A 24,840-nucleotide genomic window follows, 5' to 3' on the forward strand; every position below is an offset into this window, starting at 1 on the left:
CCTCCCACACCTTCTCTCCCTCCAGTTCACCTGCTAGGACACACACAGAGCAGCAGAAACCATGTCTGCCTCAGTGTTTATAAAACTCCCCCTAGTTGCTGTTTTACAAGGGGAGCTGGGCAAATGTCCAGCTGGGCCCAGGCCCCCACATCAGGCTCAGCTCAGGTCTGGGGCCTGCCATCCAGTGCCAGGAGGCGGGTCAGCGCTGGCAGCTGCAGGCATGGAGGTCTCTGCTTTCTTGAGGCAGTGCAGGAACAGTTCATAGCCCGAGGCCAATCCCGGGGCCATGGCTGGTGATAGGAGTTGATTCAGGCCCTTAGAAAGTGGCTAGGGACCAGGTCAGCATGGCTGCAGCTCCACAGGCAAGGGAAGGAAAGCAGGAGATGCTGGCACCATCAGCAAGGAGGAAGGGGTCACAGTTGTGCTGCTGGGGGAAACCCATTTCTTCCCCGGAAGGCTGCTCTGCCTGCACACTCATACTGCCCAAAGTGTGACAAGGGCAGAGGGAGGCCTGGCTAGGGCAGGACAAACCGGGCTCACATGTTCCTTGCTTGAAAGGGCTGAAAAGTCATGCAGGCAGTGGAGCAAGAGGTCAGAGTGTGGAGGGGCGAGGGCAGGGTGGTAGAGGGATGAGCCGGCATCAGCCCTGGGAGGAGACGATGGGACGGCTGATGGTACTGTTTGTTGTCATGGCTGAGAGCTCCCACCTGTAACACACCAATGGGGTACACTGAAAGCATGAACACAGTGCCCAGGGCTGGAGCAGCTCTGCTGCATGTCAGCCTCAGCTGTGGTCTCCAGCCCAGCCTGCCCCAAAGCTACACAGTGCCAAGGAAAGCCCCAGGCAGCGCTCAGCTAGGGCTGGAGCACCCCAATGACAGGGAGCACCCATAGGGTGACCTCCCAACAAGGCACACAGTACCTGATGTCATGAGGAAGGCAGGACTGGTCCAGGCTGTACTGAATCACTGCTAGCTTACACAGCGTCTTTAGACTGGGGCCTGTGGAAAGAGGGCAGTTAGCCACAGCAATCCTCCTCTGGGCACTAGTGGCAGGGGGTGGTCCAGGCATCGTGCAATCAGTGCTAAGGGAAACAGGGCAGAGCACCCTGGCCATCCCTCTGAGGGCAGGGCAGGGTGCACACCAGGGACAGGCTGGAGTGGTTTTCTGTGCTCCCACAAGGAGTCTGTGTGAAGTAGTGTATGAAGAGCCATGAGCCCAGCACAGCTGCACCTCTGGCTGGTCTGCCTTAAGCCAGGTACACCAGCCAGACACAGCTGCCCAGCTCCGAGAGGCAGGCACCTGGAGCCATGTAGGACATGGTACAGTGCTTCACAGTGGGGCCTGCTCACAGGGCACCTTGTGGTGATAGGCACAAGCTGTATGGGGGAGTGCTCACGTACTGAAGTCAAGAATGTAGAGATCCGAGTGATCCATCAGGTCGAATTCATCACCCATTCCCTCTTCTGGAGATGGGCTGCAGAAACCAAGCAAAGCGTGTCAGTCAGTACCAAAATCCTGTACACCAGTTAGGGTCCCTTGGGTTCCCCAAGGGCTGAGCAAGTCCAGGACCATTCCTGGCCTGCCTGCCCCATGCCCCATCCTGTCTCTCTGCTTTCCCCAGCAGCACCCAAAGCCATCACTTTCCCAGCTCCTTGCAGAGCAGGCAGAGCTGGACAGAGCCAAGGCTGCCTGGCTGGCCCAGCTCCAGCAGTTGGGCAGAAACACACACCATCTCCTCTGCAAGCCATAGGAGGGAATGGGGGAGCTGCCTCCTCCTCACACAGGACCACAGTGACTCAAGCTGCGAGCCTCCTTCTCACCTCACCTGCCTCTATTACTTTGCTGCACCTCCAAGCACAGGTCCCACTCTGCAGGGAACATCCCTTTTCCCTTCCTGTATATTGACCAGCCTCTGGCTGGTTTCACATTTCTCCTTCCCCAGGTACCTCCCAAACTGCTCTCCAACAACTGAGCAACCCTGGGGCCTCCCCCAGAACTGTGGCACCCACCCTCAGGGCATAAATAGGGTGCTGGCAAACAGCTGCTTCCAGAGCTGAGGCTTGTTTCAGGGCTTTATTTACACAGTCATTCCAATGGATCTGACCCTCCAAAGAACTCCACTCAGAGAGGCAAATCTGAGCCCTGGGATGAGGCTGAGGATGACTGAACAGGTTTGAGAAGGGATGTCACACACAGCAGCTCCTAAAGGCAGACATGCTTACACAAGCATCTGTCCTGCTCTTTGTGTGATAAACAGGCCCCGTGGGCTGCCCCACAGCAGGCAAGCCCAGAAAAACTGGCATCACCTGGAGAACCCAGTGCACTGTTGGAGACTAACCAGCTCCACATCAGTGCTGTATCATGGAAGGCTGCCCTTGTAACATCTTAGGAAACATATACAGATCAAACTGCCTGGGCAGGCAGGGATCAGCCCATCCCTACCTACCTCCAAACACCACGTGGAGCAGCATGACATAGCCCACACCTTGTCCTTTTACAGACCCCAGGCCAGCTTTACCTCACAGCCAAGGGGACGCATGCAATGGGAAATGTAAGGATTTGGGAGAACATCACAAGGGACAGGCATCTGATCTAGGAAGAATCTGACACCACACAACGATAGAGTACAAACTCCAAAAAGCTGTGCTGGAGTCTCCAGTGGGGTAGGTGAGATAAGCTGGATACCCAATAGGCCTTTTTGCAAGGCTTTCTAGTTGTGCTGCAGGGCTGCAGATCATGGCAGCCATGACCCAGCTCCAGAGATGGTGGCAGACTCAGCAGGTAGCTAGTGGCTATCCAAATTTTCTGCAACCTGGAGAAGGTCCAGCAAAAGGAGCCATATGCTTGAGGTACACTGCTGTGCTCTACCTACCCACCTCAGCTTGAGCTTCCCAGGGCTGCATGAAACATTTTGCAGACTGCCACATGCCATACGTTATTCATGAGTCATGCCATGGCAACCTGTGAGCTAGATTCTCCTGTGTGGAAGCTCTCAGGAGCACTGATGCTGCTGGGGATAGAGGCAGCATGTGCTGTACCACACTGCTCCAGAACTGCAGTGGGCCAGAGTGTGATAAGCCAAGCTGCTTTCTCTGAGGACAGTATGGAAAGTGCTTTGTAGAAGTTCAACTTTTTCTACTGAGGAGTGAAGGCAACAGCAGAGAATAAGGACCTGAAGCAGGCACTGAGGTCTTCAGCTGGCTTAGTGGCAGCTCTTTTCCTCTTTGTCCACAATAGTCGTATGTACCTGCTGCATTAGCACAATCTCTTCAGCAAAAATCCACGGGTTAACAACCCGCAGCCAGGAGAACATTCTATTTTATTAGGTGGCATTCCTCCAACTAGGCCAGCAGCTGGACTGCTTTTGGGTTCTGCTGCATAATCTGAAGTTGTGTGCCAAGCACAAGAGCGCAAGGTTTGAAACAGATTTTGACCAGCCGCATGCTGTTCATCCCTCCATTTCTTTTGTGGTTAAGATCTACTGCAATTATTTCAGCACAGCCATTGAGGTGTTGTAAGAGAAGTGTAGAGAAAGCAGCTAGGAAGTATCTGCATGGCAGCATAAGCACAGACATTTCTCAGTCTGACTGCAGGAATCACTGTGGGCTCCAGCCACAGCTCCCTAGTTGTGCCAAAATGGGATGGCATTTCAGAAGACTGTAACTGAGCATGTGTCAGGCATTGATCAGTGTGCCTGATTTTAAGCCAATCCCAGTTTGCTGATACTCCCATTTGATGTTGGTCCTGGAAAGCTAGTGAGGAACTATGACTTCAGGCATTTCTAGGGAACAGCCAGCCTCACCTACGCTTCCCTACCTCTGTGGTCCTGGTGGAACAGCCAAAGCACCCGAGAGACCAGTCTGTGCTGGAACAGCAGTGCTTGGACCAGGGGAAAGCACTCCCATGGCTGGTGGTTGTTTGGAGAATTTGAAAGAAAGGAAAGGTGTTTTAAGTCCTGCTTTGGTTTGTGACAATGCAGTTTAATGTGTCCTCATGCAGCGACTTCTGACCCCATTGTTGCTTGCTTCCCCGCCTATGACCCGCTAAGCCTCACATCTCACAGGACATGCGACAGTACTTGCCCTGCCCCCAGGTTCCCATAACCCAGCACAAACTGCGGGGCACAGCTCACTTCTGGCAGAGAAGTCCTGTTGTTGATGGGTCCCATCTGCCCGGATACAGGCAAAAGCCCCTTTAATTCCACCCTTGTGTGTTCACCGCACCACAATCTAATCTCACATCCACGTCACAGGAAACCCTAGACCATCCCTTATCTTTCAAAGGAAAGCCAGCTGGCACATCTGTGGTTTTAATCACCAAACTGCAAGCAGCTAGGGAAAGCCTGGAGTTCAAGACCAGGAGAGCCACAACTCCCAGAGAGCAGGGTACAGGGCACCCTTTTGCCATCCAGAGCCCAGCAAAACTGCTTGTTCCAGCTGCATAGCACCGTGGCATGTTGACGAATGTTCTTGGGCCCTGCACTGAGCACCCAGTTAGAGCCCCTGCTCCCTCACCAGAGCCAGGCATTTCTATGCCTTGTCAGGGAAGAAACAGCCTCAAGCCAAGCCTGGGCTGACACCTGTTCAGCTAAACTCTGGTTTATAGTACTCCTTCTTCCCCTTGTTCTCTCTTTGGACGGTCTTTGCATGCTAAAGCACTGGTGAGTTTGGGAGGAAACCAGCACAGGGTCACAACTGTGACCGCTAATGGGACAGCTTAGTGCTACATGACTTCCTGGTCACTTAAATGGGACACAAGTGAGAGGATTGCTGCTGGCCACTGTGAGAGACCACAGTTGGGGCAAAAAGACCAGGCTCTGGGCAGGACTACAAAAGAAGCTAAGCATTTGGCGCCACAGGAGCAGGCAACCTGCAGAAGCGCCTCTCGAACAGTCTACAGTGTACACAAACTTAATAAGGGAAGGCAGGACATGAAGGGGTTTTGCCTGCCTGTCCCCCAGTGCTGCTGCCTAGCAAGCTGAGCCTGCCGGCTCATTGTCCAAAGAGCCCTGCCAAATCCCCTGTGTTGTGCGCTCCCCCTCCCCCTTCCCTGGCAGGGGAGCACAGGTCAGGAGGCAGACCACAGGGAGTTCTCCATTACAACGACTTCCTGGAAAACTTCTTATCTCACCAGGCAGCTCCAGAATACACCTGATAACTGTTAACAGGAAGCAAGCACAGTCCCAACCCCCGTCTCCCCCTTCCTCAGCCTGCAAGACTCTCCCCTCCAGCCCAAGCAGGCCGCATTCCTGGCTGCCAGCACCTCTTCCTATTCCAAACTAATGCTGATGGACTGGCTTGCATTGGGGTTGAGCCTGGATTAAGGAACAAGTTCAGTACTGAAATCATTTGGTGGAGAATACAAGGCACTGCTCCATTGCCTGGCAGAGGTGGACCAAACTCCAAAAAGCTGGTGTCAAATTTGTTGTGGTTTGCTAGCGTTTCCTGGGAATGCCTAGGTTTAACATCAGAGTTCAACTGCTGCTGTAACACAAACCCACAGCCGCATGTGCGAGCATCCAAAACTGCCATCAAGCCCTACCAAGCCTTCTACCATACAGAGCATGACCCAGTACCCCTTCAGGAGACTGGATAAACTTAACACATCTGCATACCTCATTTGCATGGAGGACTCCCTCACACAGACATCCTGTTTATCCTACAAATAAAAACACACCCCCAGCACTCCTGGGGCCTGAAGGCCCTTCACTCCACCACACACTGGTATGGATGGTCAGCCCATCAGCAGAACCTGCCCTGCCTTGTCCTCTGCCCCAAACTGTCTTCAGAGGTATTCCCAAAAAGCCACTGCCAGGGTCCCAGAGAAATGCCCAAAGCTTTCCAAACCAGTGGAGAGCTGAAAGCATTTTCAGATGTCTCTGCAAGATAGATGCCAGCAAACAGGTCTGTGCTCCAGAGCTGCAGTTTGTCATTCCAGACAGTGTAGAGTGTGTCCAGGTAATGGGCCACTTCCTTTCTTTTAGCAGCTGTTAAGGCTCTTGGCCACATCCAGCTGCCTTGCACCCTGACAGTATCACTTCCAGTGTTTGACAGCTAAATCCATAATACCAGGTCCCTTTTGTGAATGGACACTTTGCTAAGGAACACTGGCACAGAAGGGAATGTTGCCTTGTCGTGTTCATGGGTTCCTTAAATAGCTCCAGTTGAGCCAACATCCCACTACAGCTTGGCAGGCACCACACTTGCCAATGAAAGAAAGAAGCTCTGGTGGGAGAAGCAGGGCATCATGTAGTCAGTCTGAGGTCTGCTACAGCACAGCAGACTAGCATACTTGTCCTTCTGATGGCAGAATCTCCTCCTCTCTCCCCACCACCTCTTTTACAGAAAGCTTGACTACTGCACAACCCATCCTGAACAGCATGTTACATACTTCTGTCGTTACTTGTACCAGAAGGTTTGTCACCAGGTGCTTTACAAGCTTACATGGCATCTTCAGTCTCCCCCTTGCCTTCTTCTGTGGAGGATCCCTGATCTCCATGATTTCTTACACTTGCAAGGTGGATGGAGAGTTGCCATGTGCCTCTAATGTGCACCTGACTGCAGCATGGGGCAAAGCATGGAGGGACACTGTGCTGAAGGGAATGGCAAAACCTCTCCAGAGCTGCCCCACTTAACTCACCTGGTGCCTCCAAAGAGAATTATTTTGTCCCCCACTCTGCAGCAGCACTGCCGGCGTCGAGGACATGGGCCTTTCCCTTTGGGCTCAATCTTCCTCCAAGAAAGAGAAACTAAGGGGCAGAAAAGAGTGCACCAGCTTGTCACAAAAGCCTGGCCAAGACCCAGGTACAAGCAGGAGTTAAACAGATTACAGCAAAACTGAAGGCCCACTGCCCCACAGACACCAACTACCAACATCCACCCTTTCTGTTGACCTCCTCGTTAGCTGCAAAATGAGGCACTTCTATGAGGTTGTTACTGAAGTGTCAACTTAAATGCCAGGCACAGCCCTGGAGCTCTGCCTGCTGAGATGGGAGTGGCGGGTTGAAGCCTTTTGCTTGCAAAGCCTGAGCACCAGGACCCATGGGCTGCTACGGCAGCCCGTCGGACATCACAGGGAGCTGTACAGGCAGAGCTCCAAGCACAGGCAGGAAGCCATCCTCCCTTGGCTAGCACCCTGCTGCGGTCCAGATCTGGAGGAAGACCCAGGAACCAGCTCCATCTGCTGGCAGCCGCTGTGAATGCAGAGCATCATCGCAGAGTGGTGACTGCTGGGACTGCCTGGTTGTTGGGAGCACGGGGAACTGAACCAAGTGGAGAAGACAGCAGCCTTTGTCCTTGTTACTTTCTGTGGCAAGAATGCTGGGGGGTGGTTAATCACTAATGCACAGCACGGAAACCTTCAGGAGCTCTCACACTAGCTCATAGGTCAGCCTGGGGAACAGTAAGTTTGCTGTTCTCAGGTAACTTTACTATGCAAAGCAATTAGCAAACAAAAAAATCAGTCTAACACACTGTGAAAAGTGCCTGAGGACCCCAAAAAAGCTCACAGTTGATGATATTCAGGGTACCAGCTCAAGAACCACCCCTCTCCTGCAGAGTTTGACCTGATACAAATAGAGTCTGGTAAGGTGATGCTGCAGCTCAAGTTGAGTGGTTTCCCCAGCTACAGTCTCTCATTTCCCCAATCCTATTGCTTCCCCATCTCTTCTTTTCAGCCAACACTTCTGCATATTTAAAAACAAGAGAAAGTTTTGCCAACCACCCTTTGGTTAGCTGTGTCTTTCAGCAATACTTCCTTTTCCACTTTCTAACCGAGACTTGGAGACAGTCTGAGGAGGAACAGGGGTCCCAAGCACAGTAGCAAGTTTCTGTCAATGCTGCATAAGAGCCATTTCCCCCCAGGCAGGCTCCTAGTCCTTGGAGATTACGCTCATCTCAGCACTCACACACCTGAGGGCCTTGGGCACTATCACTGCAACAAGTTAAAACCAAAATACCTGGATTGAATTTCCAGAGGTCATGGAAGTGTCTGTTCAGGCGTGCGTTGTAGCCACCAAACACATATAGCTCCCCATTGTAGCTGACTGTGGGGAGTAAGCACAGACATCAGTGTGCCACCCAAGGTGGACCCCAGCAGGTCCCTGTCCCAACACCAAACACAAAGCAAATGGCACTGGTTATCCACCTTCCCTTACCTCACCTTCATGTGCAGGGCTACATGCAAGGCTTTTTGGTGGGCCAAGCTCTGTGCACCCCTTGTTAACCCACATCTCCACCCAGCAGACCAGACACCCCTCCCAAGGCAGGCAGGAATTTCCTTCCACTGTCCTCCTCCTGCAGCAGACCCACACTCACATGCTGAATGGCTCCGCCGGCCCTCAGGAAGCACTGGAGTCTGGGGAGAGTCCAGCCAGGAGTTTGTTTCTGTATCAAATACTTTAATGCGGTTACAGTAGATCTCATTGTTGGAGTGAAATGGCCCAAAACGATCAGCTCTGCCACCAAATACATACATCTTTGTTCCAATGATGGTAGCTGAATGGAAGTCTCTCCAGCGAGCTGGCGTACCCTGCAGGGACGGAGTAAAACAGAACAAGAGAAAGAATGCAGATTATCCAGGGAGATGACACATCTTGATTGGGAAGTTGGGGTGGCTGCCTTCTCCTGGAGAACCTCCCCTCTTGCAGATCCCAGCCACACCAGGCAGAAGCTGAGACAAGTGTGGGCAGCTACCCCAGAGAATAGCAGATAAGAGACTACTTCCACAAACCAGAGTGAAAAGCAGACACTGACCTTGGCAGAGATTAAGGTCCATGTCATGTTCGTGGTGTCCAATTTATGGATATCATTTGAAAAGCAGTCAGCCTGGAAGACAGCAGGGCAGCCTGGTCAAAACAGGACTGAGAAGCCTGGTCGCATCTGACCCCAGGAAGGATACTGTCTGTGGAGCATCCCTTTGGAGCCAACACTTCCTACAACACACAGTGCTTGCTCCAAAATGTTAGGGCAGGCAGCACACTTATCACTTAACAAGAGGGAAGCAAAGCCCATTTCTCCTCAAAGGTGCCCTGTCTCTCCCTGCAGCTTTCCCATTTATTCAGTGCTCAATTCCTCCCCCCAAGGCTGTCCTGCACACAGTATGTACATTCACAGCACAACCCTGCCTCCACTCCATGCAGCAACAGAAGAAAGGGGCACTCATGGGACAGACAAACTGGCTTTGCTAGTGCCACCTGATGAGAGGTAGAGCTAAGATTATTTCTGGGAAATTAAACATCCAGAAGCAAATACACTCAGGGTACTAAGGATCCCACAAAACTCTTCTGCAGCCTGCTGCCCAGAAGAGCCTGCATTCCACATGAACAGCACAGACTCCTGCTCCTCCAGGCAGGGGAGATAGCAGCAAGACAGCTACAGGAGTGTTTGGTCTTGGTTAAAAACAAGCCACATTTGAACTGCTCCTGCTCTGTAATCAAGATCATGGATTTGGCATGCTATTGTCCTCAGAAGAGGGGGAATAATCAAGGGACTGCCTTACAGACACCCAGTGTTCTTCCAAATAAACAGAAGTGACTTTGCACAGCTTTTCTGGAGCCTGGTGATAAGAGGAAATGATATTTACCCACTTCTTAAGATCAGAACATAAGGATTTGCTCAAAGGAGCTTAGGCACACTGACAGCTAGTACAGGATGAACTTTGGCTCAAGGTGCTCTTAATGTGAGGGCAAGCAAGTGTCTGCTGAAGGAAATCAGCGAGATGTGAGAGCACGTACGGAATACATGGAACACGTACCAGATCAGGACAAAACCTCATGGCAACACTGCAGACATTAGAAAGTGATTTTTCTTGCTCATTCCTCAGCCAAATTAAAATAAATGTAGATCAATATATATTAAGTGTTATGTATTTATCTATCTAAATTTGGCTGAGAAATGAGCCAGAAAAAAATTAGATATAAAAATATTTATATTTTTACCTCTATATATGTATATGTTTTCGGGAAGAAAAAAAAAACCACCATTTTTTTAGGTCTACTTTCCCAACCATCTTCTCCACAAAACAATGAGCATAACCTGAGCCACAACTCTGCTGAGTTATAAAATGAAAGCAACTAAGGATACAAATATGTACCTGTATCCCACCTCTACAAATGTCCTGAGTAGGAGCATCCTCGTTCCTGAGGGATTGCCAAATAAGTTACAGAGACTACTCACCAGCTGTTCATAGCCTCCGAAGATAAACATGCTCTTTGCCAGGACACAAGCTGAGTGCCCATCTCTCGCTCCTGGGACCATTCCAGACACTTTTGGCGTGAACCACTTGTGCGTGTCTGAAACAAGACAGGAGGCAACGCTAAGAAAATAGGGTAGATGTTGGGATGCGATAGAAATCAAGAACAGTAGTAAAGAGCTAAGACAGAAAATCTTCTCTCTTTCACACACAGTGCCTGCTTTTCCAGAGAGGCTGCAAGCTTCTTCAGGCAAGGCTACCTGCCTAAGCCTCCACAGAAGGGCACGGTGACAGAGGTGTCAGCTCCTGGGCATGGCCACTGACTGCCTGACCTGACAAACAGCTCACATTTTAAGTGTGAGTAGTACAGTATTGCTTAAGCAATGTTATTTTTGTTGAATCTCTTGCAAAGCCTACTTGTGAGTCACTTATCAACTCTGCATTTACAGTTTCAATTACAATGAAGCAACAATGCTAAGCGGCTCAACTGACCTCACGGCATGGAGATGCCGGCTAACTGACTGCGGAAAACAGCTTGCTTAAATCCAGGCAGAATTCATTTAACCACAAGCTCACCATGTCAATAGAGCTTCTGTGCACATCCTCACCTCTGCAGCACAGCTGTCCCTATCTTATAGGACTCTCTTGTTACATTCTCATCCCCTCTTCAAGGAGAGCCTTTCCTACTCTCCACCCTTCACTGTTCCCTTCACACTGCTCCCCGTGAGCCTGTACCAGCCAGATTCAGTCCTTTAACCTGCACACTCCAGGGGCTGACTTGATTTAGCAGAGGACTTTAAATCCAGCCAGAGCTGTTCTCCATGCCAGGGCAACACGGAGCCAAGCCAGCAACTCACTGCCAAGCACAAACAGGCACCTGTCCCAAGAGCCCAGAGAGGCACAGATAAGCCTCGAGGCAGCAAGAGACATTCCCTCCACCCTCCCTAACTGCTGTGAGCTGCCAAGAGCAGTGTTTATTTCAGGAAACGGTAACTTTGGAGCCAAAGCAACATTCTTCACGGGGATAACTTCTCTGAACTTGGCCTGTGGCCACAGATATCCACCTAGGCTCCAGCTGAAACCACACAAAGGGTCTTGCAAGGTGAACCAAATCCCTGGGCAGCCTCTACTGAAAAAGCTACAGCGGCTATCAAGTTCCTTTCCTTCATGGAGCTGCTTCCAAGCCCAGACACATGATAGCAGCAAGAGCTCACCCAAATGCAACACATCAAATTAGAGATGGAAAAGGCCTCAACTTGTGATCTGCTTGGCACCCCAGGGAACAAAATGTCAACTGGGAGTACCACACATCTGGTACAAACAGGTCCAGAAGATTCCTAAACCATCTGGACAATAACTTCTTAGTACAGGTACTAAGGGAACTCACCAGGAGAGGTGCTTATTAACAGAGAGGGTCTCATGAGTGACATGGTGATTGGTGGCTGCCTTGGCCACAGCAACCATGAAGCACTCAAGTTTAAAATCTATGGTGACAGGAGGAAAACTGCCAGCAAGACCTCAGCTCTGGATATGAGGAGAACAGACTCCAGGTTGCTCAGGGAACTGCTTAGTAAGGTCCCCTAGGAAAAAGCTTTTGAAGGTGCTGGGGTCCATCAGTGCTGGTCCCTTTTTAAGTACCACCTCCTAAGAGCACAGGAGCAGGCAATTCTAAAGTGTAGGAAGTCAAGCAGGTGAGGCAAAAGGCCAGCTTAGCTGACCAGTAATATTCTTCTAGAAATAAGGCCAAAAAACAAAGTATATGGCCAGTGGAAGCAAGGTCAGGTGACATGGGAGGACTACAGAGATGCTGTTCACCACTGTAGGGAAGAAATTTGCATGGCCAAAGCTCAATTAGATTTGAAGCTGGTCAGTACTGTGAGGGACAATAAAGAGAGCTTTTAAAAAGACATTAATAGCAAAAGTCAGGCCAGAAATAGCATTGGCCTGTTACTTGATGAGCATGGGCACCTCACAAACAGGGACACAGACAAATCAGAGAGATTTAATGCTTTCTTCACCTCGGTCTTCAACACCAATGGTTCTCTCTGGGCTAGAGAACAATGACTGTGGGAGTGAAAAACTCCTAATCAACCTCAGACTTGTGCAGGACTTGCTGCTCTAGCTGGATCCCTACAAGTTGATGGGCTTGACTGGATTCATCTGAGGGTACCTAAAGAGCTGGCTGATGTCATCGCAAGACCTCTTTCAATTACTTTTCAACACTCTTGGGAATCTGGAGAGGTCCCATCTGACCGGAAGCCGGCAAATGTTGTCCCAATCTTCAAGAAGGGCAACAGGGATGGTGCTGGTAACTACAGGTCTGTAAGTCTCACTTCTGTGCCTGGCAAAATTATGAAGAAGATTATTCTAGAAGTTATTGAAAAACACCTGAAAGACAATGCAGTCATTCGTCCCAGCCAGCACGGGTTCACAAGGGGAAAGTCCTGCTTAACAAACTTAATTTCTTTCTATGACAAGGTTACCCACCTAGTTGACCAAGGGAAGCCAGTTGATGTGATCTTTTTGGATTTCAGTAAAGCTTCCAATACTGTCTCTCACAGTATCCTCCTGGACAAAATGTCCAGCATACAGCTGGATAAACACATAATACAATGGGTGAGCTATTGGCTGATGGGTGGGCTCAAAGGGTCATAGTAAATGGGGTTACATCAGGCTGGCAGTCAGTCACTAGTGGGATTCTGCAGGGATCCATCTTAGGGCCAGTACTCTTTAATGTCTTCATAAATGACTTGGATGCAGGACTGGAAGGAATACTAATTCAGTTTGCTGATGACACAAAATTGGGAAGAGCTGTTGACGCTCTTGAGGGCAGAGAGGCCCTGCAGAGAGATCTGGACAGACTGGAATGCTGGGCAATCACCAACCGTATGAAGTTTAACAAGGGCAAGTGCCAGATTTTGCGCCTCAGGCCACCCTGGATGTACATACAGACTGGGAAATGAGAGGCTGGAGAGCCACTCTGCAAAGGGACCTGGGGGTTCTGGTTGACAGCAAGTTGAACATGAGCCAACAGCGTGCCCTGGCAGCCAAGAGGGCCAACCATGTCCTGGGGTGCATCAAGCACTGTATTGCTAGGTGGTCAAGGGAGGTGATTGTCCCACTCTACTATGCGCTGGTGCGGCCTCACCTCAAGTACTGTGTGCAGTTTTGGGTGCCACAGGATACAAAGTTAACAGAGAGGGTCCAGAGAAGGGCCACGAAGTTGGTGAAGGGTTTAGAGGGGAAGCCATATGAGGAGTGGCTAAAGTCACTTGGTTTATTCAGCTGGGAGAAGAGGAGACTGAGGGAAGACCTCATTGTGGTCTGCAGCTTCCTCACAAGGGGAGGAGGAGAGGCAGGTGCTTATCTCTTCCCTCTGGCAACCAATGATAGGACCCAAGGGAATGGCAGGAAGATGTGCCGGGGGAGGTTTAGGTTGGAGATTAGGAAAAGATTCTTCACCCAGAGGTTGAAGATTCACCAGAAGGTTCACCAGAGGTGAAGGATCCAGGAGCACTGGAACAGGCTCCCCAGGGAGGCAGTCATGGTGCCAAGCCTGACAATACTCAAGAAGCACTTGGACAATGCCCTCAGACACATGGTGTGAATTCGAGGTTGTCCTGTGCAGGGACAGGAGTTGAACTCGATGATCTTTGCGGGTCCCTTCCAACTCAGGATATTCTATGATTCCATTAAAATTGCACTTAGCCAGGACTTTATCCAGCCTGTTGTGACTCCTACAGTGGAACTTACACCACAGATGCGAACTGTGACTGCCAGCCTCACTTTCCAGGATTGGCAGGGAACAGGCACAGCGTGTACAGACAGCTGCAGAGGGTTTGGAACAGGACTGAAGTCTGGCCTTTCCGTTAATTTTCACTGAATGCTAAAGTGATGGATTTGGCAGGGAGACCAGGCAGCTCCTACTACAAGGCCTCTGCATAGGCAGAGGTTTACTGGTGGCTTCCCAGTGGAACTTATCAGGGGAAGGGGGAAACCCTGTGTCCAGAGAGCAGCTCCAAGCTGTGAGACATTTCCTAGCAAACAAGGGAAGCCATGACCAAGCACCAGAGCGAGCAGTTTCCTTGCAAATCCAGCAAGCCAGCTACTGGTCAGTATTTAGATGGACCTGCCTCCAGAATCCAGATATACTCCCTTCCTTTCCTGACACTCCTGTCCACCCCGTTCCTGATGGTGCCTGTTCTCCCCAGGTGATCCAGCAGCACTATGGAGAAGCCAACCAAAAGGCTCAAGGAGTTTATCTTTCAGGTTTATCTAACTTGACTCACATGTTCCCTTATTTTGCCATCCTGTCCCTGACTACTACTGTGTTTTATTCTTCACTCTCCTTCATGCTTTCAGAAAGAAGGACCACCTTGGAGAAGAACCACAATCCTCAAGAGCTCTTGACCCTTCTTGCTGCAAACTTCAGCCACAATTAAGGAATAACACATCACACGGAGAGAATGCTTCAGTTGTAGTTGCCATCAGAGAGAGCACACAAAGCTGATAGAAAAATTAAAACCAGTTTGACTATTAGACAAGCTCAGTGATCTCTGTTCAAAGGCTTTTACAGAGAGTCAAGTGTGCAGACACACTGGCTACCCTGTTCCCCTCCTAAACCTGCTGAAACAGGCAGCAACACCAATTCCCCAATTGCACTATTTCCTCCAGACTGTCACTTTGTAGAGAGACTGAGGGACAGGAAAACGAGTTGGGGAGCAGCGTGCTGGGGCAGAGAGGTCTCATGAAGAGCAGTTGTGACAAGGAAGAGTGAGAAGCTGGAACTTACTGACATCAAAGGCATAGAGCACGTTGCAGGCACCCTCAGTGTCGTTGCGACCACCCCAAATGTAGACGGTGTCATCTATGAGCACTGCAGAGTGCCCATACCTCATGTAGGGCACCTCTCTCACATGGTCTCGGCTGTTTGTCCACACTGGAGGCAGCTTGATCCAGCGCAGAGACACTGAAAGCACAAGTTTGAGCCCATGTCAAATGCTAAGCCAGCTACATGTCCTCACAGGTCACAACCCACCCTGCACAGTTCTCTTTTCCCCTTCAACGAGGTGCAGAAGCAGTCTAGTAAGCATGACAAAGCTGTGTCTGACCCTGAGTAGTAGCTAGTTAAGGAATACTGAAGCACAGTTTTCCACAGGCCCCCATCACAAGTGAGACTAGAGGAAGTACTGGAGGACCAGAGGACTCTGGACAGAAATAAGCTCCATTCTGCATCAGTTACACTGAAGAACTTTCCACTCTGGCTCATCCTAGACTGTGAGTGAAGGTACAGCACACACATCCACACATACCAGAAAAAAAAAAAGAAGGAAAAATTAAAAGTGCAGAGGTGATAATGAATGCAGATGCTACTTCAGGCTAGTGACATTTTTGAAGAGACTCCAAGCTGGAAGAATGGGCAGCACAGGAATAACTCACTGCAGCTACATGAAAGGGAACACACCTGAAGGCATCACTTGGACTTGCATTAGTGCATTTTAAGTAATGCAACAGAGCAGCTTTGTAGGAACAGGGTTTGTTTTCTTTTGTTTTGTTTTTTAAGCTTTAGATGAGACAGCTGTCAGCTTCCTTCATCCCCATCCACACCTGAGTTCTCGCTGCTACCCTTGCATTACTAACAAGAGTTCCTTGTGATTACCAGTTCTCCTTCCTGGCAGCCTGTATGTCACGTTCAGCAGTAGCCAGAGGGGTCAACAGGTATTACAAGGTTTAATGACAGTGCAAGAGTCATAGCGAGTGTTACATGGCCATTACGTAACAGCACCCAGACACCCTCCCTCTACCACACATACAGCATCAGGTTTTGTTTTCAACACAAAGATAACACAAAATATAGCAAAAAAGAGTTTGCAGCTCCCCGAAATACTAACATAGGGAAAGGTAGAGGTGTTTTAAAAGAGGAGCATCTACGCCACAGGCAGAAAGGGCACTGAGGAAGCACAGCTAAAGTCAAGCTAGACAGGATGTTTCCTTCCTAAAACACAGTCTTCCGCTTTGCAAGACTAAAAGAGATCATTCAAAATCAGGTATCTTGGCCTTAACACTGGAACCTGGTGACGCTGAGCAAGGGCTTGGGAAGCCACCGTCACCTCCTGTGTGGTGACTGCAGCATCACGACGCTAACATTTGGGAGTGGTAGGAAGGGAAGACAATGCAAGAGCGTTCATTTGGGTACAGTCATTATGCTTCCACCATAACAGCGGTGCTCTACTGGCACTTTTTACAAGCTACAACATTCAACTGTCTTGAGCATGACAACCCAGTTTCTCTGGATGAAGATGAATGTTCACAAGATCCCGGGCTACACTCCCCTCTATACTGTGAACAGGTCACCTTGGCAGCCCTGTGTAACCAATGCCTTTATCCAGTACTGCACAAGTCAGTCTTCCCCACAGTCAGATTTAGAGGAGTGAATTCACTGCATCTTACAGACCAACTAGTTTTGTCTACATGCCACGTGTGCAGTAGAAGAGCACTCAGCATGCTGTCCAGTCTGCAAAACTGGTCATTGGTTCTCTGCTCTTGTCTCTGTTCAGATGGACCCATCCAAGCATCCGTGTAGTTTTTCAACCACCTCCCTAATTATAGGGAAATACTTCATGGACCAGCTTGGTAACCTCTTCAGTTGAAAGAGCACTGAATCAAGAAACACAGCCTCTCCCAGCATAGTCATGGCTCCAGCTCAGCCTCCTGACAGATACTGGCTACCCGATATAAATGGCTCCAGCTCCAGAGGCCATGCTGTGAATCTGCATGATAGCTGTTACCAAAATGGGAAGGCCTCCATCCTAGCCACATGCCCCTACTAACCCCATGATGGTGGCAGTTGTTGTCAGCCACCCTCACAGGGAAACAGCTCAGGAGTATAAACCTGGAGACTTAACTGAGGGCACTGCCTCCCACCCTACCCGTTCCACGCTAAGGGCTACTGAGCGTGGTCATGCTGCAAGCTGGATGGGAAACCTGAGCTAAACATCACCTCATTGCACCTAGTTGAGTTAGTGTTCACAGAGGACATGAGGGCAAAACAAGCCATTGGCCATATGGTTACTTCCAGTGAGTCCCTACCCTAGCAGTCTACTGAACTACAGCCCCTCTGTGCCCTGCCCCAAAGCTGAAAATACAGGGCTGTGCAAGGGAAGAGGTTCCCATCTACACTGATAACTTTCTTGTAAATTAGAGTCAGACAGCATGTTACAGAGTGTAATGAGTTAAGCAGCAGTGGGCAAGAAAACTAATAACTGCACCCAGCAAGTCACTCCTTTGTGTACCACAAGGACACATTTACCTGCATTGAAAACATGGACGTCAATCTGCCGCAGAGTCTCATAGTCTTCTCCAGAACAATATCCACCAAAGGAATAGACCTTGTGCCCGACGGCCACGGCTGCGTGGTTCACCCTCCGCGGCCCACCTTCCAAGTGCACTGCCCACCGTAGCATTCCTCCCTGCAAGCCAGACAGTCTTCAGGGCCCCCAGTGCCACAGCCGCATGCTTCCTGGGCCACCACGATGTCACCTGGCTCTGTAACAGAAACAGAATGCTAAAATAACATGATCCATCTTGCAGGTCTTCCTATCTTCCTTGTATGCCAACTACGAAGGTCACATTGCTGTATCCTCACTCATCTGGCTCCCAGCTGGAGACAGTTGTACTCTCCCCTTGGGAAAGAGACACAAGGCAGGTACTGTAACCTGAGCAAGGCTCAGAAGAGCAAGCAGAGATGCCCTCACATACAAAAAAACCTCAGGGTGGTTGTACAGGCAGCCCAAGCCAAGCACCTTTGGTGAAGGCAGCCGAGTGCTGTGCACTCAGCTATGCCCTGGTCATGTACACATCATGTACATGCCAGAACAATTTGTCCGCATGAATGAAAACACAGAGCGAGAGCCAGTTGTGAAGGTGAAAAGAACAGGGCCAGAGGGAAGAGAGCATGCTCTTTGGATCAGCCATGAGAAACAGCAGAGGAAAATATTTTTAAAAACCCACCCACCAAAAAACCCCGAAGAACCACCTCCACATAAAACAACCGACTCTCTGATACGGGGATGGACTACAACACTAGCATTTGGACTCATTGATTCGAGCAGTAGGGTCCAGCTTAATTAAACATGAGAGAAGAGAAACCCCCTAGTCTGAGGGCAAAGGTCTTTGCTAGTGATCAGAATACAGCCTTTTTATCCGGCAGAAAATCCAGGTATAACTGTGAACATTTTGTAACATCAATTCTCAGTTAAGAAACTGATATGTTTCACACTTCTAAACAGATGGCTTAGATCAGCTCTTAAAGAAGTCACTGGAGCTGATTTTTGCAGAGATTCTCCTTTGGATCTAAGGATCTGGAGCACAGTCCTGCTTGGGTGCTTCTGAAAAAGTGGGTAAGTTCAATTCTTTAACAGATTTCCTCTGCTGAAAAACAGCCACTAGAAGAGATGTCAGTGTTTCAAAAAGCCTGAAGAAAAGTCTCTTTTTTATTGCTTGGTTCTAGCTTCTTGGAAGACACAGTCAGCAGGCTCCCACCCCACAGCCAGTTTTATCACTTGCAGAAGGCAAAGAGATTTGCAGATGCCTTAGAAGGAGGACTAAAATTCCTACACATTTTCTCTGTCCCTTTCCTTTTTGGAAAGTAGCGAGTATTCGCAAGGAGAACTTTCCTCCTACTTAAAGTTTCTGAAGTAGCTGGAGAGCAGCGAGAAGGGGCAGCACCATGCTGCTCTGCTCTAATCAGCCTCCACTGGCCCTTCAGCCGAGCGGAACCACCGCTCACAACCAGGCACCTGTACAGCCCATCAGCAGCCTGATCACCACAGCATCTGGCCCACCTGCACACTCCCATTTTATCCCCACATGAGGAAAGATTCAGAGATGCCACCCAACAGGGAGCTCCTGGTATGGAGCAGAGCTCAGGCTTCCAGCTCCAGCCATGCATACTACAGATGGTTCAAAAGCATTCAGAAAACAGTCACCTCATTCCAGAACTCCTGTCTCAGCAAAATTGGAGAAATTCCTTTTTAAAGTTATTTCTTTTTCAAGTTGTTCTCAAAATAGAGACTGGCAGCCAGAGCATGCTCTGTACCTGGAAGTTACAGCAACAGTACACACAAAGTCTGAACAGAGAGAGTCCTGCAGTCTTACTTGTAACAGATGAGCGCAGACCAAGGAGTCCCTCCTGCAAAGCCGCTTCTTCCTGTGGCAATCACTGTAACCTAAATTGCAGTCAGCAACCCAGAAAGTCACAAAAAGCTTTTTTCCAGCAGAGCTGGTCCAGAAGGGCCCAGAAACAGGCCCCCTCTGCTACAGGCCATGCTTCGCTGTATGTCTGGGACCACCCCAAATTCAGATCTAGCAGGTTTGGGTTTTGGTTTTTAAATTACTTTTTTTTTTTTTTTTTTTAAGCCAAGCAGCAGCTCTTGTATAAGTCCTCCGCAAAGCTACAGAATAGATGAGTTTCCATGGAGACCACCAAAGTCACCTTTCAGGCTATTTTGAAGGCTTCACGTATCTAAATCTGTTTCCTGCCTCAGTCATGAGTTATCACTGAAAAATCTAACCACTATTTTCCTCAAAATCGCTTCTTGGGTAAGTGTTTCTGTAAGAGACTCCTCAAGGAGCTTAACTGGACTTTATTGCCAGTGTCAATATTTACAACACCCTTCAGATTGAGCCTAATCCTGGAAGATTAAGAGAATTAATCTTACTTCCAAGTTCTCCACTTGGTTCCTCCTGGGGTAGAGGAGCACAGCAGCCTGGCATGGCAGGCAGGCATTGTACCAAGCCACTTGCCTTTTTTTGCCAGAAGGGTTGGGAAAACTCTTGCTCACCCTTGGGAGTTCATTCGAGCCGTGTGCCGAGGAGCACGCTGCTGCCAAAGCAGGCTGCTGATCCTTCCACTCCAACAGGAGCCGGCTACCCTGCCTGAACAGCTTCATAATTAAGATTAGTCATAGGAACACAGGAAACCAAGGCTGCACATCCTAAGAAATTAATCTGGCCAACTGGGAGGCAGCAGCTCAAGGCCCATCTGGTTACACTGTAGGAAATTATATTGATGTTGCAGCAACAATGTTGCAATGTTGTTTCCTACACTTAAAATTGCTGGGAAAGGTTTTTCCAGAGATCAGTTCTTCCCCAGAGGCAGGGAGTTGTCCACAGGCCTGGGGCGGTGGTGGTGGTGATGGGTTGAAATTGGCTGCACTTTGACTTGGCTCAGGACAGGGATACCCCTTCAGAGCAAACAAAAAGCTTTGCCAGCACAGCCTCTTGCTGCCACTCGTCAGACCCAGGGCACGCAGAAACACTCATTTGCTTTGTTTTCTTTCCATAATCAGAAGTGCGAAGTGATCCTTACAGGATCACATATTAAAAGGCAAAGGAAAACACAGGATTTAACAAGCTGCCAGAGTTTTTCACCCGAGTGCTCTTCTCTACACTGTAATAGAAACATCCAGCCAGACTCCATCTTCCTCTTCTGCCACTGGCCACAGTTGTGACCCTGAAACTGTCACAACATTTTCCTGCCTTCGCCAAGCACTTGTTCTCCCCTTTCTGGCCATACGTAGGTCCACCCCCGTCCCTGCCATGCACCATCCCCACAGCCCTGTCTCCTGAGGACCCCCCCACTCCTCCCCACACTTTCTGCATCCAGCTCCAGCCTCTCTTTGAAATAATTTCATTAGAGCCATCTTCTGTCCCAAAGTAAATTTTCCTCCTGCACTTCCCCTCTCTGCACTACCTGCAAATATGAGTTAGACATATTTTTTGAGAAAAAGTCCTTTTCTGTCCTACAGCTATGCATGCTGTTGAGTTCCATATCAGGTTCTGATTTCCAACAACAATTTATATTATATAAATGAGGACATAAATACACCACTTTTGAACCTCATTCCTTTGAGGACTTCTCAATAGAAGGCATTAATACACTTGATATTAGGCAGTGTGCCTTAGATTTCTTTAAAAATTACATGGGGCACATCCAGGGGCAGGGGGAGAGGGGAACAACAAAATCGATATGAAAGAATTTACTAACAATTTCTCCCAATGGTACAATATTATTTTATGCAAAATACATTCTGTGATTTCTCACTTAGGAGACCTGCAACAGGGATGTAGGCTATAAAACACAGAAATATAGATAAGGCAGAGGCAAACTGTACCAGAGGGCACTGGCTGCAGAAAGTGGTACATGTCCCAGCTCAGGCAAACCAGGTGCTTTTTCATTCTGCACAGGGACAGTTAGCAACACTAAGATTCATCGAGGATCAGAGGAAGGGCTTTCACACCACAGAAAAATTAAGCTTGAATCATTTAAATCACAGAAGCTATTGCTACTGCCAAAAGCCAGCAGGGGAAGAGGAGGGTTGCCTTCTCCATGAATGTATGCAGACACTGAGCTAGGCGTGTGTCCTTTTTCCGGATCCTGCTGAGCCACCCCTCTCTTCCCCAGAGCTGCACCTTTTTTTGAGCAGCCTCTGCAGTTCATCTGTGCACAGTGAAGAAGCTGGTTGAACATCTGAGGAATCTCCTTTGACTGATTCGGCATGTCCATTTGGAACTGTGCCCCAAAGGCCCCAGAAACTATGATCGTATACTTACAGGGAGGCCAAAAACTTCATAAAAGCAAGCACAAGTTTCTTATACAGCGAGGGAAGAAATTTTCTAGATGAAACACACCCTAATAAACTGCCTTCCCATATGCTCTGTTAGCTCGGCGTATGCTCCTCACCTCAGATCAGGAAGCTCTAGCTGCTCCTCTTCCCCCAACCTCAGCTGGGAAAAGTAACGTGCGGAGCACCCTGACCACACGCATGCACACACTCGGGGTCTCCTTCACAGAAGTGCTTCTGTTCAAGCCACCGCTCATTTCACTGATGCACATGCCAGTTCCCCACTTCACCTCTCCAAAAACTAATAGATCTTTTAATTTCATTTTGCACTCATACAGGTAGCAATCATGCAATCTTCACAAATCCCCATTTCCATGGTCTGGTATAATCTATCCAGGGTTACAGTCAAGCACAGAGAACACAGAAATTTGGGTGAAAATACTGGTCGGTCCTGTCATTAATTGACAGGAATAAGAACATTTCTAAAAATCAGGTTACACTTTATCTACTGTTGAAGTACCTGATGCTGATGTTGGAAATTAAGTGAGTACAGCGATGACTTGTTCCTGTGCCACTAAGCACAGGAAGGATAAAATTAAAGGGTTCTCAAAATAACCTGCTGTGGCCTCACAGAAGTGCCCAAAGCCCTTCACTGACTGTGCACAGCACCACAAGCCCAGGTACACATTTCCAGAGTAAGGAGTGCAATGACAGCCGGGGGTGACCACAGACTGGCTCTGCTGCTGCAGGCGGGCGTGACACCTGACCACAAGTGGAAGCTCACAAGTCTGTTAGCAAAAAAATAACTATGGATGCCCTTCAAAACCTCCCTTGTTCTTCATCAGTGTTGACACCCAGCAGAGCATTTTACTGCTAAGCAAGGGAACAATCAGATTTTAAGTCAGCTTTGTGTTCTTCAAATATGGCACCTACAGACAACAGTCCCAAATCTCTGGCTGCACTGTTGTCTGAAAACGCACATAATGCCTGAAGCCATTGCCATAGCTTACACCTAACAAAAGTCTACAGGACAGCAGTCATCTGAGATCACAAGAAAAATCGCTCAGTAGTTTCTCACTAGTGTACCTTCCAAAACTGCTGTTGACTTGAGCAAAGTGGCATAGATGGAAAAAAAAAAAAGAGTAATCGTTATTTTTACAGTCATATTTTTCATGTCTTTGTTCTATTTGCGTTAGACTTTCTGTTTTCAATTCCTACAATTAACTATGAAAACATTTCATTCAAGATAGAAAGCTACTGACCATCTCCAAGTACAGCAGCCAGACAATAATCTTAGAACAAAAATATACATACTTGGATCCACTTCTTTGTGCAAAGAGAGTTCACCGGGCTGCCTCATTCCTCTACATGCACGGAAAGAAACCTAGAGCCATTTCTGAAAGCTGCTCAGGTTAGCCTTGCTGCAGTCAATTCCCACAGCAAGGGGGAGAAACCTAGTGGAAAGTGGCCCGGAGTTTCAAGGGCTCACTCTGTCACCCCCAGAATTACAGCATCACCCCAAGCAGAGCAGCCTACTGTCCACAGCCCCTGCAAAGTTGCTCCAGGGAGCGAATCCTACCGTGTGGCTGCCTCAGTCCAGGCTCCCAAAAGATGACAGCCACAAGATTTAGTAACACTTAAAATAGCCTAGCCAGCTCACAGAAGTCCATATAGAAACTTCTATTTCAAGCACATCCAACTTACTGTTAGAGATAGCACGCGAACAACCCGCTTTCTTCACTCGTGCTTGACATTTATCTGATGCTTTGACTATTTATGCTAAGGCAGTGTGAAATTGCAAGCTTGCACATTCAGCAGCTTGGACACTAGCAACGCAATTCCAGCACCAGTAAACTAGACGGTGCTAGAACAGCCCCTGAGCTTGTTAACTGAGACCGATCTGGAAGCTCATGTTAGACATGGGAATTGCAGATCACACTGTTCAGCCAGAAATTCATTCCAATGTCCCTCCCTGCTGACAGCAGCACCGCCTCGTTATTTTTGCTCAAATATTTTGCCCACTGCTGACTTACTTTTGGCCAAAGCCCAGCTAAGATTCTGCACTTACTGAGCTGACTTCTCCCCTTCCTCACCTGGCCTCGCAAACCCCAACACTGTTTCTCTACAGAGCACTCCCAAGCTTCAGAGATACTCCTTGACCCCCTCCTCTCCCCTGCCAGGAATTTGTCTCGGCCTCTGGCTCCTGACAAGCTACCCCTGCCGTGCCAAGGGCAGCCCTTGGAAGGGAGCAGGCTCGGGAAAGCCGAGGTGACAGCTAACAGGACGCCTCACGCGCGTTTTCTTCCCCTGCCCCGCTGTCGCCCCGACACCAGGACCTTCCAGGCAGAGGGATTCGGTGGCTCAGCCGGCGGCCGCGCACGGCCCGGGCGGGCTCCCGGCGCTCCCCGGCTCCAGCCCCTGCCCTGCCGCGGCGCAGCGGACCGAAAGGACCCGGCGCGAAGCCCATCGACGTGGCCAAGCCAAAGCGTGAACGGGCTGAAACGGCACAAGCCCGCGGGGATGGTAGGAGAGACCAACGGCGGCGGTCAGAGCCGAGCCAGGAGCGGGGGGCAGCCTCCCCGGCGGGAGGGATCTGCCGGCCCCGGGGGAGGCGAGCGGACCCCGCCGGCCGCCCCAACACGGGCCCCTCGGGGCCGCCCCGCCACCGGCGGCCGAAGGCGACCGGGGAGGGCGGCGGCTCCGCGCCCCCGGGCCCGATCCTCACGGAGGGGTTCGGCTGTAGCTCCAGCCCCGCCCCCCCCGCCCGGCTCACCACCGCCGCCGGCCCCGGCCCATCTCCCCAGGAGGTCGGCGCGGGTACCCCGCTCCGCTCCAACGGCCGGTCCCTGTCAGCCCCGCTCCCCTACCTGGCGGCGGGAAGGCGGCCCGACAGCCCCGCTCCAGCGGCCGCGCCCGCCGCTCCCTGGGACTTGTAGTCTGGCACCGCCCCGCCCGCGCGGCAAGGCTGCGGGCGCCCTCCCCCGCCGGGGCGGCACGGCCTGGCACGGCCCCGCGGGGCCCC

At 49.9% G+C, this 24,840-nt stretch overlaps 1 protein-coding gene across 5 annotated transcripts; it reads right to left on the bottom strand.

Moving 5' to 3' along the window:
* Positions 1-59: 59 nt before the first annotated feature.
* KLHDC3 (kelch domain containing 3) lies at positions 60-24,819 on the bottom strand. 5 transcript variants are annotated; one of them, XM_075088541.1, is made up of 11 exons: positions 24,686-24,819; positions 17,504-17,739; positions 14,987-15,163; positions 10,179-10,294; positions 8,757-8,828; positions 8,319-8,532; positions 7,961-8,047; positions 6,643-6,751; positions 1,404-1,477; positions 923-1,001; positions 60-707 (listed from the first exon to the last, which is right to left on the bottom strand). In XM_075088541.1, exons 2-11 carry the CDS (start codon positions 17,655-17,657, stop codon positions 641-643), a joined length of 1,149 nt encoding a protein of 382 aa, XP_074944642.1. In that variant the 5' UTR covers positions 17,658-17,739; positions 24,686-24,819; the 3' UTR covers positions 60-640. The 5 variants fall into 5 exon arrangements, with proteins under 5 accessions (XP_074944642.1, XP_074944643.1, XP_074944644.1 ...); XM_075088542.1 differs by having other exon boundaries at positions 24,592-24,687; XM_075088543.1 differs by lacking the exon at positions 24,686-24,819 and adding an exon at positions 19,351-19,468.
* Between the last annotated feature and the right edge of the window lie 21 nt (positions 24,820-24,840).

The sequence above is a fragment of the Phalacrocorax aristotelis genome, chromosome 3 (assembly GCF_949628215.1).
Source record: "Phalacrocorax aristotelis chromosome 3, bGulAri2.1, whole genome shotgun sequence".
Classification (NCBI taxonomy): domain Eukaryota; kingdom Metazoa; phylum Chordata; class Aves; order Suliformes; family Phalacrocoracidae; genus Phalacrocorax; species Phalacrocorax aristotelis.